Here is a 13,923-nt window from a genome sequence, read left to right as displayed (position 1 = left end):
TTATCGTTTACAAAAAATCACTACAAGTTGCGTGTACACAATGTGCGTCGAAGCTACATTGTGTGCGTGTGTATTATACTCGATCTGGCTGGCACGAACGAACCACGTTCAAATGTATACGTCCCGGTCTATAACGGACTAGTTTTTGTCGGCCATATGTGTACGGACACGTTCAAAATTTTTGCACGCGTTAAATTCAAATACACGTCATTCATGTGCCTAACATCGAGGTTTTCCATTTGCTGCGCGCACAGCGAGGCCTATTTGCAAGCCTGTTATTGCCGCGCGTGTACAATTAGATCGCGAATATTTATGCAGATTTATGTTTTATAAATACGACTGAAGAAACGGAGTCCAAACGGAGAGATTTACTTCACGCGTTGAATGCTCCATTTCGGATGTTTTATATATACGTATATTTACGTAGTGTATGCACGTCCAGTGCACTTTTGCACTTTGTATTTTTAATCTGTAATCGATGTTGTGAAAGGTCGACGGAATTGAATATTATTTTAATTCTTTGATCTTATTGGCGTACGTCACTGGGACACAATTCGAACTCAATCGTATTTTTTCTGTCATTGTCCGGAAATTTTTGAAATATGACGGAATTATTATTATTATCAATTATGGATAAATTGTTATTTCAGAGTGTCGTGTCGAAAATTTTCTTAAAAATATGTGAAACTTTTCTCTTTTTTTTTTTTTTGGTTGAAGTTGATGAAACGAGAATTCGTGGTAGAATTCATTTTTCTGAGAAATAAACGATCTGTTTATCTATGTGATTTTCAATATTTTTAGTATATTGGATATCAAAAATACGTATTTTCAACATTTCGTAAGAAATAAATATTTTGAGTTATTATTACTATTATTAGATTATTAAAAAGTTAGTTAATTAAAAAATAAAAAAGCTAATTATTTAATTATTTAAAAATCAAACAAACGAAAGTAAAGTAATATTATATTGTTTTCGAGCTGTAAAAAAATATATCAAATCTTTAAAATTGCTTTTCAACATTAAAAAACGGAATTCGATAATACAAATTTACTAAAATTGCAAATAAAATCTTAATTAATATACCATATTTTTTATCGTATTAATTTTTCAATTACAGAGTCAAAAGTCTGTGGTTAAAAATATTCTAGATTGAAATAAAAGTTAATTAGTATAAATGATTAGTATAAGTTAAAAAAAAATTGATAATAGATGAAAATTTGTCCTGCAAAGATATTTGAAAGTATACGTGTTTTCAGTCATACTCCAAAATCTAAAAATTTTATAAAGTGCCAGCTATTACAAGTAAACATTAAAACCGAAGCATTTATGACATCAGATAAAGAATCAACAGAAAAAAAGAAACGTTTCTTCCATTATGGCTTCAGAAGTATGAAAAAAAAATATCGATATGTTCAATGATGTACAGAAGTCGTACAGCAATGTTTTAAGACATCGTTAAAAAGAGGGAATTTCAATCTTCAAGATTATGATACATGGAAACATAAAAATTTTTTTTCCATGTGATTTTAGAGTCGTTTGAGTTTTTTACAATTTTCAAGAATAAATGTATCATTATTTTCTCAGCTGCTGTATGACATGAAAACGTCTTTGAAAAGGGAACGAACTCACGACTGTCAAAGTTAGGGAAAATAAAAATTATTTTACGCATTATTATTATCATCATCATTAGTAGTATAGTTGTGTCCTTAAGTTGTGTATATGCCGTGTATATACTGTGTATACATATTTTGAGATTGTTCGAAGGTAGGTGACCTGTCGCTATTTACATTTCCATGGTTTGTAACCGGTTGGATTCCCAGTAAACTTGGGAAATACTAGCAAATGTTTTGGAAAATGAGGGAAATAAATAGAGAATGTGGCTGCGGAATGGAGAGGGTAACGGACTTCTTGGTTTAACTGCTCTCTCACTTATCCCAGAACCTTCGAATCGAAAAGATCCCGAGACTCTACCCCCTTACGATTTCTAACACACACGCGTATAGAAAGCGATCAACGGGTTCACCGGGCAAGATCGCTTACCTTTGTCACAGTATACTGACCTTCTTTGATTTCTTTCCTCGTTAGATCAGCGCTGCCTTTAGTGGCGCGAGCTACCATATTCGTGAAACCGATACCGAAGCGCAGGAGCTTGTAGTCGTCATCCGCCGTCAGTGGTTCGGGTGTCAGTCCACTCAAGTGCAAACACTTCCCTGAAAAAAGAAAGTTGGTTCAGTGGTTGAAAAAATGGCCAGAGGCCGACCATTCAGACGGGGATCCGACTTCAGAGATCTTTAAGTAATTTTTCGTTGCCCCGGAGAGATACTTCCTGCCGAATTTGGACATTGTTCAAGTAATATATTTCAAAAAAATGATGATTTGAATGATGACGTTCAAATTAGATTGAAACAACTATGTGATAGTTTGTTTGAACATAAAGATGACTTTTCTTCGCATTATTTCAACAACACTTTTTCCTTACTTTCGATTTTGTATTTGAATAAATTTCTATTCAAGTAAAAGTTTTTCAATTTTGATCCTTGTATGTCGACACACATTCTTTGACTATCTTATGTCACATTATTTGAATAATCGAATTGACTCTTTGAGTATTTAATTCGCGTATCGCATAAAGAGTCAAAGATATTTAAAATAGTTAACTTATATATTAAAGGTTCAACGAGGATTAAACATTAAAATATATTGAGTATAAATTTTTACATGGTAGTTTTAAGCATTCGAAAGATTAATTTAAACAAGAAACTATTTCGTAATGATTTGTTTGAATCCCACATTAAGCAGAGCTACTTTTTCCACGATTATCTTCAAAATAATAAATAATAAGTAATAAATCCATTGAAATAATTCACCATTTCAAATTGTTATTTTTTATTTCACTTCGAGCAAAACGTGCCCAAGACAATGAAGAGGATAGGCCGCAGGTTAAGAAACATTGTTTCAGAGGATTTCGCAATTCGCGGGAAATGCGCCGGAGTACCTTCGTTGTTAAGTTCGACCGACATTCACGCGGTTCGGCGCCGAGGAGGGGTGAATTTCAATGGGTCTGGGTCAAACATTGTCGACGAGAACTGTCTGGAAGTTCATACTTTGGGTTCCGTAAACTCGAGACGATAAATTGCCTGGTGACGCGAAACGAAACGAAAGAAAAAAAAAAAAAAAAGAAGTAGCTTCGCGCGATACGCGGCGGTACAGTGTGCAAGGTTAAATTGTTCGTTCGCTTCCTGGGGTCTTAATTGAACGATTTATTCGACCGTGCGACGAATTTCACAAACAAACGAAATCATCTCGCGCGAAAGTTTCGACGACGAGAAACTGGAGGATGTTGTGCGGCGGGAAAGAACAGTAATACACGTTCGTGACGTTCGTGTACGATCTGAGTACGAAATATCGATTGAAGAGGCGTTGATCTCGGTTTAATAACAAGATAATTTTCGAAAGTGATACAATTCAAACAGGTCGCCCAAGAGGGGCGATAAACCATTATGGAAACGAGTAGCTTTCAGAGAAAAGTTGTTTACTAAAGTTGTTAATTTTATGGGAAAATTTCTTACATAAAACATATATAATATTGATAAACAGAAAGGATTGTAGAAAGCAAGGGACGAATATTATTTTCGTTGGATATTTTTTAATTTCCTTTATGTAGAAAATGGATATTTATTAAATAGTTGTAAAAGATATTTCGTTATCAGAAATGTCAAGAATGTGTGCTACATATATAAAAAAAAATAGCTGTTACAAAATTTCACCTCTTCATTCTCGTGTTGCAAATTATGACATTTTGTAAGAGAAACTTTATAAAGCGAGGTTAAACACATACTTTTCAATGTATTGCAACATGTCGTTGTCTTTGTTAGCTCTAATAAATTAATCAATTATTTTGTTACGTTTATGCAAATAATGCAGACTAACTCAAAGAGTTAATTTTGTTACGTAAATACAAAGTTAACAATCGATTCACTTTTAACAAATAACTCACTTTTGTAAGTTTATTAATCGCATGAAAATGAGATAAAAAGAAACCAATGTTTGTAATATCATTGCTTTTCTATCCCTTTCAATCAGCTTCTGATCTGTACCTGTATTATATCTTCCAACCAAATCAACAGAGCCAGCCTACTCGGTTATTCTTCTGTTACTCTCGTAATTCCTCGCATTTTTTTTTTTTCGCTCAACAGCTTAACAGATTTTTAACGTTCTACGTGATAGTAATAATTTGAAAGTATTGCTTGTTAGTGGTGGTGTTGGTGGTGGTGGTTGTTAATGAGGGCGGTGTTTCTGGCGGGGTAGCAGTGCCGCAGGTGTTGCAAAGCATACCGTTTAACGGATTAAATAGGTCTGGGTCAGGCACTTGCGCCGCTCTTTTTATATTCCTCTCAAAAGTTCAGTCATAAGTCGCGTTCTTCTGTACAATGGCGGGAAATTTGTTTAGCGGGTACTAAACTTTGCGTATAGTTCGAATTCCTTGCCGTGCTCGCCGCGAAGAAGAAGTCAGAGAGAAAGAGAGAGAGAGAGAGAGAATGAAACTGGAAGAAGGATAGAAGAGAAGGAACGGAAGGCAAGAAGGAAAAGAATAGAAACGGAAGTGAGAGAGGCAAAGAAGGAAAACAAGACAATGAGGGGAGGGAAAAAAGAAGGGTAAAAATAGAGGGAAGGGAAGACAGCCCTTAGATACCTATTTTTACTCTTATTATTGATAGCAGGGTTGGAGCAGAAATTACTTAATGTTTGTCCAACGTATCATTTTTAAACTCTACTTCCTCGCTGCTGCGGGTCCCTCTTGCGCAATTGAACCCCTATTACCGTGCAATTTTACAAATCGCAAATTATAAGCTATCAGTACTAATAAATTCCCTTCTATCGCTGTAATAAATTTAACAACAAAATAAATTCTATAAATTGCTGGTTGTTTGATTATTTGATTATTCTATAGCGGGTGAATGTCTCAGTTGTGCAATCGGATTGCCAGCAATTTTGCACGGAAAAGAAATAAGTCGAACAGAGGGAGAATATAAATATTTTTTCGCTCAAGATTTTCTTCCCTGGATGATGCAGTTTGAAAACTTGTCAAATGTACTTGAATTTAGGTAATTTCAGACTGTGAATAAAATTACAGTTACTCACGAAAGTAAGTTTATAGGAAAGCTTGTAGGAATCTTTTCTGTGTATATTGTAAAACATTTTGACATTTCATTAACGTTGTAGCGAGAATCCATCTATCATGATTATATTGGTCAAGTTTGAAACGTCTAAAAATATGTATAGAAATTAGAAGATATTTATAACCATCGAGTAGTATCATATCACTGGAGCAGTATAAATCACTACAGTGATTTACGTTAGAATACAAAAATTAGTAATAAAATTAAATTCAATACAAAATTTAAAAAATAACGTAGCTTAAAATTCTAAATTGCTGTGATCTCTAATTCTAAGTGCTAGTTAAGAGTTTCATCAATATTAAATTTCGTCAATATTCTGTGAAACACCATCTTCGCATATTTAGATTGCACATTCACGCCGTATACTAATTTTTAAAATTTAAAATTCAAAATTTACAGCAACCATCTCGTAACATGAATGAATGAATCTTTACTTCAGCCTTTCGGCCTAGAAATAGACCTCAGTACTTACATTATTCTTTACATTTTGTTTTCCCTTTTAATTCCCTTAGTTGTCAAGTTTTCTCTTATTACTTTTCCCTTACGTTTAGTATTGCATGCCAGACTTTAACCTAACTTTATACTATAAATAGACTAATTAGACTAATAGAAAATGATATATGCACACTGCCTTAACACTTAATATATTTCTCTTTAATTCTATATTTTCTTTACTCTAGTTGTGTCTCTATATTAACCATCTCGTAACGTCTACATGCATATTTTCAGATTGACCAACAAATGTTAGTGGACTAGCCATTGTACTCAATGAAATTCCAAAGTGTGTTATACATACGTAAGAGTTTTTCCCAATGGCGAGTGTTCGGATACTCTCGCGCAAACAGTTCGTTCGATAATTACGATAATTGCACGTCACTTGTCAAACACGGAAATCAACATGCAAATCGCGGTGCAAGAGCCTCCGAGAGCCAGAACCAGATTACAAGTACACGCGAGAGAATGGCGGGTGGGAAAAGAGCGGAGTAGAAGAATGAAGACGGGCAAAGAGAGGAGGAAGCGAGGAGAAAAGGTCTGATGGCGCGAAATTACAGACGTCGCCGAAGTATATATCCCGCGAGCGTTTACCCCTAGCAGCCCAGGAGATAGAGATTTATGACGCGGCCTCGGAAATTCTCTCCCTCTTGTCCTCCCGGTCTCGCCTCCTCTTGCACCACCGACCTACAGCCGCAGCATACGACCTTGGAGAACTTCGGAACAAAGTTAAACGCTCGTCTGCCGTGGCCATTGCCGTGGCCGTAGCTGTAGCCGGAGTCGTAACCCGTGGTTCGTAGCTGCAGCATGCTCTCGCAGAGTCAAGCAGAGTCCGCGCATTCGTTCGTTTCGCTCTTAAACTCGACGCACAGGGAAAACCGCGAGGGGGTGAGGAGGAGTGAGTAGGTGGACGAGAGATGTAAACGAGAGGGAAACGAGCTCGTTCTTTTTCTCATGCTTGGCTCGCGATTTTCTCTTCGTTGTGGCTGTTACACGTGGACTGTTAAGGAACGACGGCAAGCGCGTCGGTCCCTTCGAACACGGACTAACGACCGATCGAACAAACTTTATCGAAGCGAAATGCGACCCTTCCCCCTTCGTTCACACCGCTAACCTAACCCAACTTGACTTCGCTCGACCTTTCCGCGTCGCTCGTTACCTCGCCTTGCCTTACCTTATCTTACCCTTCTTTGCCCTAGCTCAAACTCGCCTTAACCGACATTATCATTCTTTCGAATTTTTCATTTTTTTCTTTTTTCTTTTCTCCTTTTCTTGCCCTCCTCTCTTTCGTTCCGCGTTTCTCTCTGCGTATCGGATATACTTTATTCGCGATTGCATCGAATATCCTAAACGATGTCGTGCTCGAATCTATGCACGCGATTCTTATTTAATTCGCCGAGGAGGGGGGGAAGAGGGAACGAAGGGAGAGAACGGAGGAAAAGAATTCGCCGTGTGTAATCTTAAAACGGGAGCAAACTTCGGTTTACCGATTTCCGTGGGCGTCCGTAAATTTATCTCGGCCCTCGAAACTTTCAAAGTCGAAAAAGTTTCGGTTTTCTCCCGTTTGACCGACTTAACTCGTTTTCCCGACTTTCGGAAACGTTCAAGGGAGCAACAGGATCTCCTCCTTCGCATTGCGTTCCTTTCACCGAGAGAGTTGCTCGTGTTTTCCATGCACCCCTCCCCCGAGTTATCCGTTATTCCCGGTCGTGTTCACTTTCGATCCCGATCGAAACGAACGTGGGGAATTAACGCGCCTCGCGTATCGTTTTACACGCCTCTGGTAAATTCAGTGTACCCGAGCTCTCGTCTCGTTTCGAGAAACAGGTAAGAAACGATGGATCGATCGAGCGAAATATCGAGCTGTCTCGTCGGCGAGGAGCGTCGACTCTCGTCCTACTATCTGTTCGAAATTCTCGAAATTTCGTTGACCCAGATTTTTCGTTCTTTTCCTTCCGATTCTGAATGAACGGCTGGTTCGAGTTCGCTGTAGGGGGTGCGAGGAGAGTCAGGTGAAAATCGATGCAACCGAGAGAAAGGGGGAGAGAGACAGAGAGAGAAAGAGAGAGAGAGAGAGAGAGAGAGAGAGAGAGTACTGTGCGTGGGTACCGCGGGAGACCGCGCCTGGAAAATCAATTTTCAGGGTTTTCCAGGACGAAGACCCGTTCACGGAGACCTAGGAAAAGCGTCGAGTGTACCGCGCGATGCTCTCTTTTTCATCTTTCAGTATCCAGACCCATCCAACTGCCACAATTTGCGAACAAGCACGTATAACCGTAGACGCGGTTTAATGACATCTTCGCAAGAATTCCGTAGCCTCGTCGCTTTCCGAAGATTTCGCCCCCCCCCCTCCTCCCCCCAATAAAAAAGAAAAAAAAATGCTCGAGGCACGATACCAACGGAGGAAAACTTCCTCGTCTATATATTTTCTTTCCGCGTTCTTTCCGCGGATGCATAAAAAAAAAAAAAAAAAATCGTTCGATGGAACATTCCAACTTCCAAGTTGATCCAGCGAACTAGATAGAAGGGACGATAGATCGGTTCGCCTCGGTTGATTCACCCTGTCGGCGAAATTATCCATCGAGCGCCGGGGGTTTGTTGTTTCGGTCGCCGGCGCCACGGGCGAAATCTCGTGAATGTTTCACCGGACGAAGGTGAATACCGGGTCGAAGAGAAGAATAGAAACGAATCTTTTTGACCGGGGAGAGAGTCTCGAAAAGATAGGGCACAAAATTCTAGGGGGTAGTAAACGTGCACGGACTGAAAGCTGCTATCGAGCGGATAGGCGTGCGACAACCCCTTTCCTGCTTCCCCCCGCCCCCCTCGGCCAGCTCTAGTTCCCTTTTTCCTGCCCCTCTGGCCCCTCCTGCCACCCCTTTGGACCGAGCAGCAAGCTGGCAGAAGGGTGGCCGGTGGGTGGAAAAGGGAGGAGGCAGGGGCTACACGCTTTCCCACACTCACCGGCCAACCCTCCTTCACCACCTGTACCCTTCGCCCATCTCGTTTCACCCTATCCACCCCTCCCTCTCTTTTCCTCTTTCCCTCTTTACCTCCTCTTCATCCCCCCCTCCCCCTCGTTCTCTCCATCCCTCCTTGCCTACCCCCTTTCCAATCCCAGCTCTTCTCCGTCTCTTTCTCTCTCTCTCTCTCTCTCTCTCTCCCTGTCTGTGTCTGTTTCTCTCTTTTGCTTTCTCTCTCTCTCTCTCTCTCTCTCTCTCTCTAGCTATCTATCTATCTTTCACCCTCATGCTCCCCTGGCTCATTCTCGCTCCGTTTCACCCTCGCTCTTACCCACACCCTCGAGCACACCGCCCTCATCCTCGTCCTCTTCCCTTCGCCCGACACAGCCGCCACTCATTATAGTTCCCACCACTACCAACCCTAACCTCCGCCACCTCCTTTCCCACTTCCACCAACATCGACAACCGTCAAGCTTGCATCCCTGTCCCGCTCACGCATTTAGCCGGCTTCCCCAATCTTTTCGCAGGTCACTGCTACGATACTCTTCGACGCTGAATACTTCTTCCTTTCGTCTCTTTCGTTTTTCTTTCCCGTGCTGCACCGATATATTTTCGCGCTCGATGCTCGCCGAGAGAAATTGCGCGAGTTCGTCAAATTTTTCCGCAAACTCAAGCACGCGCAGGATTCCGGTCGTCGTCGATGTATGGAAATATCGGACGTCTACTTTTGTTAACAAAAGAATGTAAAAGGAGAAAACGAAGAAAAGGAGGAAACACGTTTGAGATTGCGTTACAAATAGCCAAATGTACGTGCGATTGATACGATACAATGTTACGCGTCACTGCGTAATGATTAGCGTTTTTTGTGTTTAGACACGATGCAAGAATGTCGCGATCTTTCTTTCTTTCTTTTTTTCTTCCATTTTTTCCTCCCCCGAGACAGTTCCTCGAGGAAAAAGTTTCGCCCGACGAAAACTTGGTTCGAGTATTCCCAAGTACGTCGGACGACCGAAGGATGTAGGACGTAATCTCGAGCAAGAGAGCGGAAGTTGGAACTCCAGTTTTCAAGTTAACGAACGTCAAAGTCCAGACTTACTTTCTACTTTATAACACCGACCGAAACCGCGAAGACTGAAATCGGTCATCGTTATCGATCGAGCAGACTCCCAGCTTGATAACTCGCACTTGGCTCTTCTCCCTGTTGTTAACCCTCTTAATTACAAGACCAGAGACTCTTGTCTCGCGACTTTGCGAAAAAAAAAAAAAAAAAAGAGAAGTTACACGTGATTCTCTTCGTTTGAACGTTGTACTTTCGAACGGCGACGAAGGAGACATACATCGAGGCATAACGGCGACGACGATAAAAATGTTGGATTTCACACGGGGTCAGCGGTTGGAGGACGGCCGCGGCAAAGTTGAAACGAGTGGAATCGCGGAGGGTAGTTGTGATTGCGACCGGATGGTGAAGTCCGAGGAGGCGCGAGGGTGAAGGAACGCGCCGCCGTCGTCTCCTTCTCGGATGAGAGAGGCGCGACGGCTCGATTGCCACGACCACGAAAAGTTTCCCCCGGTCACGTTCAACTTTCGCGCCGTTGGAAAAAGCCCGCCGCACGACGAATTGGGTCACCGACCAGCCGGCTCTCTTTCCCCGTCGGGGATGCGCGATTCTACCCCACGACCATCCTTTCTCGCCTTGTCATCCTGTCGTCCCGTCGTTTTCCGTCGACTAAACTTTTCTACGTGCAAACAACGCTCCCACCCGATCGTCGTGTCTTGCACCAATTCCGGGAAAAGAACCGAGCTCTCTCGTGCTAACCTACCATATATCGTTTCCCACACTTTTTAAGAGAGAGAGAGTTTCGACAATTTTCGAAACGTCATTTCGACGATGAACTTTTTCAAATTGCATCACCATTTTCACGCCCTTTTCTTCTCGTCTTCGTTTTTTCTCATTTCTCGTTTCCTTTTCGTCGCTTTGAAAAAGAACGAACGAAATTAACGAGTAATTGAATGTACCCCGGAATGTACTCGCGTTCAATTGGATTTTCGACGTACGATTGTCGAATGACATCTCTTGCCTTGGCAAACGACGAGGAAGAGTCGATTTTCAACAGCTCCTTACGTTCTCAGTGTCGTGATATGTCGCTTAGCGTATCACTTTCCTCCAGTAGCCCGGAACGAGCGTTTAAATTTCGGTGGTGAAACGTCCGGGGCGCGAAGAACGAGAGGAACAAAAGCGGTTCGGGGTCGGTTCTTTTTCCATTGAGCGACGAGACGAGGGAGAAAGGTCGCACCGGGAGAGACAGCAGGCTACTTATTCTCGGTCGTCGGGAGATCTGCAACGATCGAGACCGGTGCCAGATCGATTGAGCGTGTCGCGAGCCAGCTCGATGAACGTACCTCGATCGATCGAACGCGGCAGACACGGGGAGACGACCCCGCGCGTCTTCTGCTGTGCGCGACGTGTGTGTGTGTGTGCGTTGTACTCCGCTGGTTGAGAAAGAGACGCGCGCGAAACGACAATTAACGGCCGTCAGCTTCGTCGTTTATCGCCAGGGCCGTGTGTGTAGACACGACGACGGTGGCGTAGCAGCAGCCCACGACGACCGCGGCAGTTCGCTGCAGCTAGTTAACACAAACACCTCGCGGCGCGAGACTTTTCGGCAGCCTCGGCTGTCTCGCCGCGGCCCACGCGTTCGTTATTCTCGCGCGTAGCGAAGGATCGCGCGCAACGCGGCGCAACGAAAGCGAACGGAACAGCACTACTGTGCGGGTTGGGCGCGCGCGAGAGCCTCGATCACTGGGACCGCGTTCGCTTTCGAGCGATCGAACCGGCTGAACCGCGCTGAATTTTTCGGGGTTTACTACCTTTAGGCCCGGTCCGTTTCTCCCTCCGTTCGGGGCTTAAATTGACCCGTCGTTCTCGATCCACCCATCCTCCTCCCCATGCGGCCCACCCCTCCCTCTCTCTCTCTTCCTTCTCTCCTTCTCTCTCTCTCTCTCTCTCTTCCTGTTCTCCATTGCTGGCAAACGCCCTCCCCGCCCCGCATCCCCCCCGCTCCTCTGCCACCAAACCACCCCCATCCAACCCTCCCGCCCGCCTCCCCTCGCCGCGCCTCACCTTGCCACAGCTTCCAACCTTTTTACCCCGTACTACCCCGTACTTCCGCCTCCTCTCTACCTCCTTCTTCTCTCCTCCTCCTCCTCCTCCTCCTCCACCTCCTCTCACGGTCCCTCCCCGAGTCACCTCCTCCTCCTCCTCCTCCTCCTCCTCCTCCTCCTCTCACCCCCTTTTTATCCTGCTCTCCCTCACGCGCACCACTCATTATAGTTCCTCCCTCCACTACACAACCGTCCTCCCTCACCCCTTTACTGCTCTTCGCAGTCCGCTTCAACCCGCTTCGTATCCCACCTCCACACCCCTCCTGCACGCCACCACCCTCCACCCGATCCACTGCTCTACCGCAACCCCGGGAAAACCCTGGAAAATCCAGCAGCGTATACCTAACTTCACCCTGTATATACCACCTATGTATGAACGTGAGTGCGCGTCCGCGCACCTCCTCTATGTACACCCGGTTATATGCATGTACTTCCTCTACCCCTATATATGTGTATATATATATATATATATATATATATATATATATTTGTGTGTGTGTTTATGGGGGTAACTACGCGCACCGCGTACATGGCCGTAAAATGCACGCGCGTGCATGCGTGCGCGCCGCCGTCTAATAGGCATAGCTTGGCCAGAGAGCGCGCGAGATTGTTTGAAGGTCGATCGAGGCGCGGGCCTACGTTTCGGCCAAGAATTCTTCTTCCCCTGTATGTCGTCACTACATCCTGCCCTATCCAACGCCGCTTCTGGCGCTTCTGGTTTATACAGAAACCTCGGCGAAAACAATGCCGGACTTTCCGCAAACTTTCTGAGGTTTCTCCACTACGACCGTAAAAGTTGTTCTCCGCGGGATCGATTTAAACCTGGCGCGGGATTGTATCGTTCGATCGATCGACTATCGTCCCAGAACTATTATTTCCCGTGTTATTCTATCGTAGTTGTTATGTGTTCAGTTTTCCAGTGACTGACTGAATTTTAGACTGACCGTGAGTTTCATTAACATTTCGCCATTTCGTATTAATTCGTGCATATTTTTTGGCCTCGTCTTGTGTTTGAACGACAGACGCGTTCACTCTTTATACACAACGTACTGCAACCACTCTCTAGAGACAAGGAAATCGCTATTTGTATTACAAATATGTACTGATGTTAAAAGATCTACATATTTCACAGAATGTGTACCCAAACTGTTGGCTGGTAGTATACATTGTATATGGATAAATATTATATTCTTCAACACAGTGTGTCGTAACACAACATCAAAGAATACATACAAAATATATTCTGCCAGTTGTACAAATCTTTGCTAATTAACTTTCTATGTTAATCTTGAGCAAATTACTGAAATTTATCCAATTTTTGTCGAAGGCAGAATTTCTTGTTGATCTTGGTGATCGGCAGTATGCGAAAAAAAAAAAAAAAATCGACGCACGTAATATCCAAACTCGTTATAAAATTTAATGAACGAACCGAATCCCTGCTCAAGTCGCGAATCTTTTATTTGCGCTTATAAAAATTTCCATAAACATCCGCTGTCTACTCTGATAAGTTTTCAGTGAGACTCGGTCGAAACGCTCGCCTCTTCCGTTTCCTCTCTGCTTCCGTTCCTTCTGTATCTCAGATTCTCCGGACAAATCTGTGTCAAGATACATTCGGCTTCTAACGGCAAACATTGTGACGAGATTCGTAATTTTATAATTCCATTAAACGACAGTTCTTTACAGCACTAATTAGTTAATTAATAATATCAGCGAGCAAATTGCAAATTCTAGTCTATAGAGATTTTTCATTTGGAATCTTACGATTTTGAAGGTGCACGATAAGTTATTAACGAGCAGATTGCAGCTTGTGTGCGTTGATAGAAATTTTTCTTCTGGAGTTTCCTGATTTTTTTTCTTTTTTTTAATTAAAATTTTAAGTTGGTTTTATACGGTGGAGTCTCAGCCTCCACATGGGCGTAGAAAAGTGACTCTGTTAGAAACCACGGTGATTTAAGAATTCGAAACTTCACGTCGAGAAAAATGTCACTCAAGTGAAGCATCGACACAAAAATCGTTAATATAGTTAAATATTGAGACTTTCATGCGGGCTCAAAAATTAGCGTGTTAAACCAAGAAGATGAATGCCTTGGTTAGCTGACAAAAAAAAAAAAATTACAAACAAATTACA

At 42.8% G+C, this 13,923-nt stretch overlaps 2 protein-coding genes across 5 annotated transcripts in view; one reads left to right on the top strand and one right to left on the bottom strand.

Moving 5' to 3' along the window:
- LOC122530237 overlaps positions 1-13,923 on the top strand; it is a 126,468-nt gene that overhangs the window by 1,008 nt on the left and 111,537 nt on the right. The gene's annotated exons all lie outside the window — the stretch shown is intronic.
- Positions 1-13,923, bottom strand: part of LOC122530238 (atrophin-1-like) — a 119,030-nt gene that overhangs the window by 8,719 nt on the left and 96,388 nt on the right. For all 3 annotated transcript variants that reach the window (XR_006306935.1, XR_006306936.1, XM_043657033.1), the window contains one exon: positions 2,062-2,211. Coding sequence is in view for 1 of the 3 variants with exons in the window: in XM_043657033.1 (XP_043512968.1) it covers positions 2,062-2,211 (150 nt within the window). In the remaining 2 variants the exon portion in view is untranslated. The remainder of the gene's footprint in view (positions 1-2,061; positions 2,212-13,923) is intronic.

This window comes from Frieseomelitta varia, unplaced genomic scaffold (assembly GCF_011392965.1).
Source record: "Frieseomelitta varia isolate USP_RPSP 00005682 unplaced genomic scaffold, Fvar_1.2 scaffold_333, whole genome shotgun sequence".
NCBI classification, from domain to species: domain Eukaryota; kingdom Metazoa; phylum Arthropoda; class Insecta; order Hymenoptera; family Apidae; genus Frieseomelitta; species Frieseomelitta varia.
This window is presented reverse-complemented; position numbering and strand designations above follow the sequence as displayed.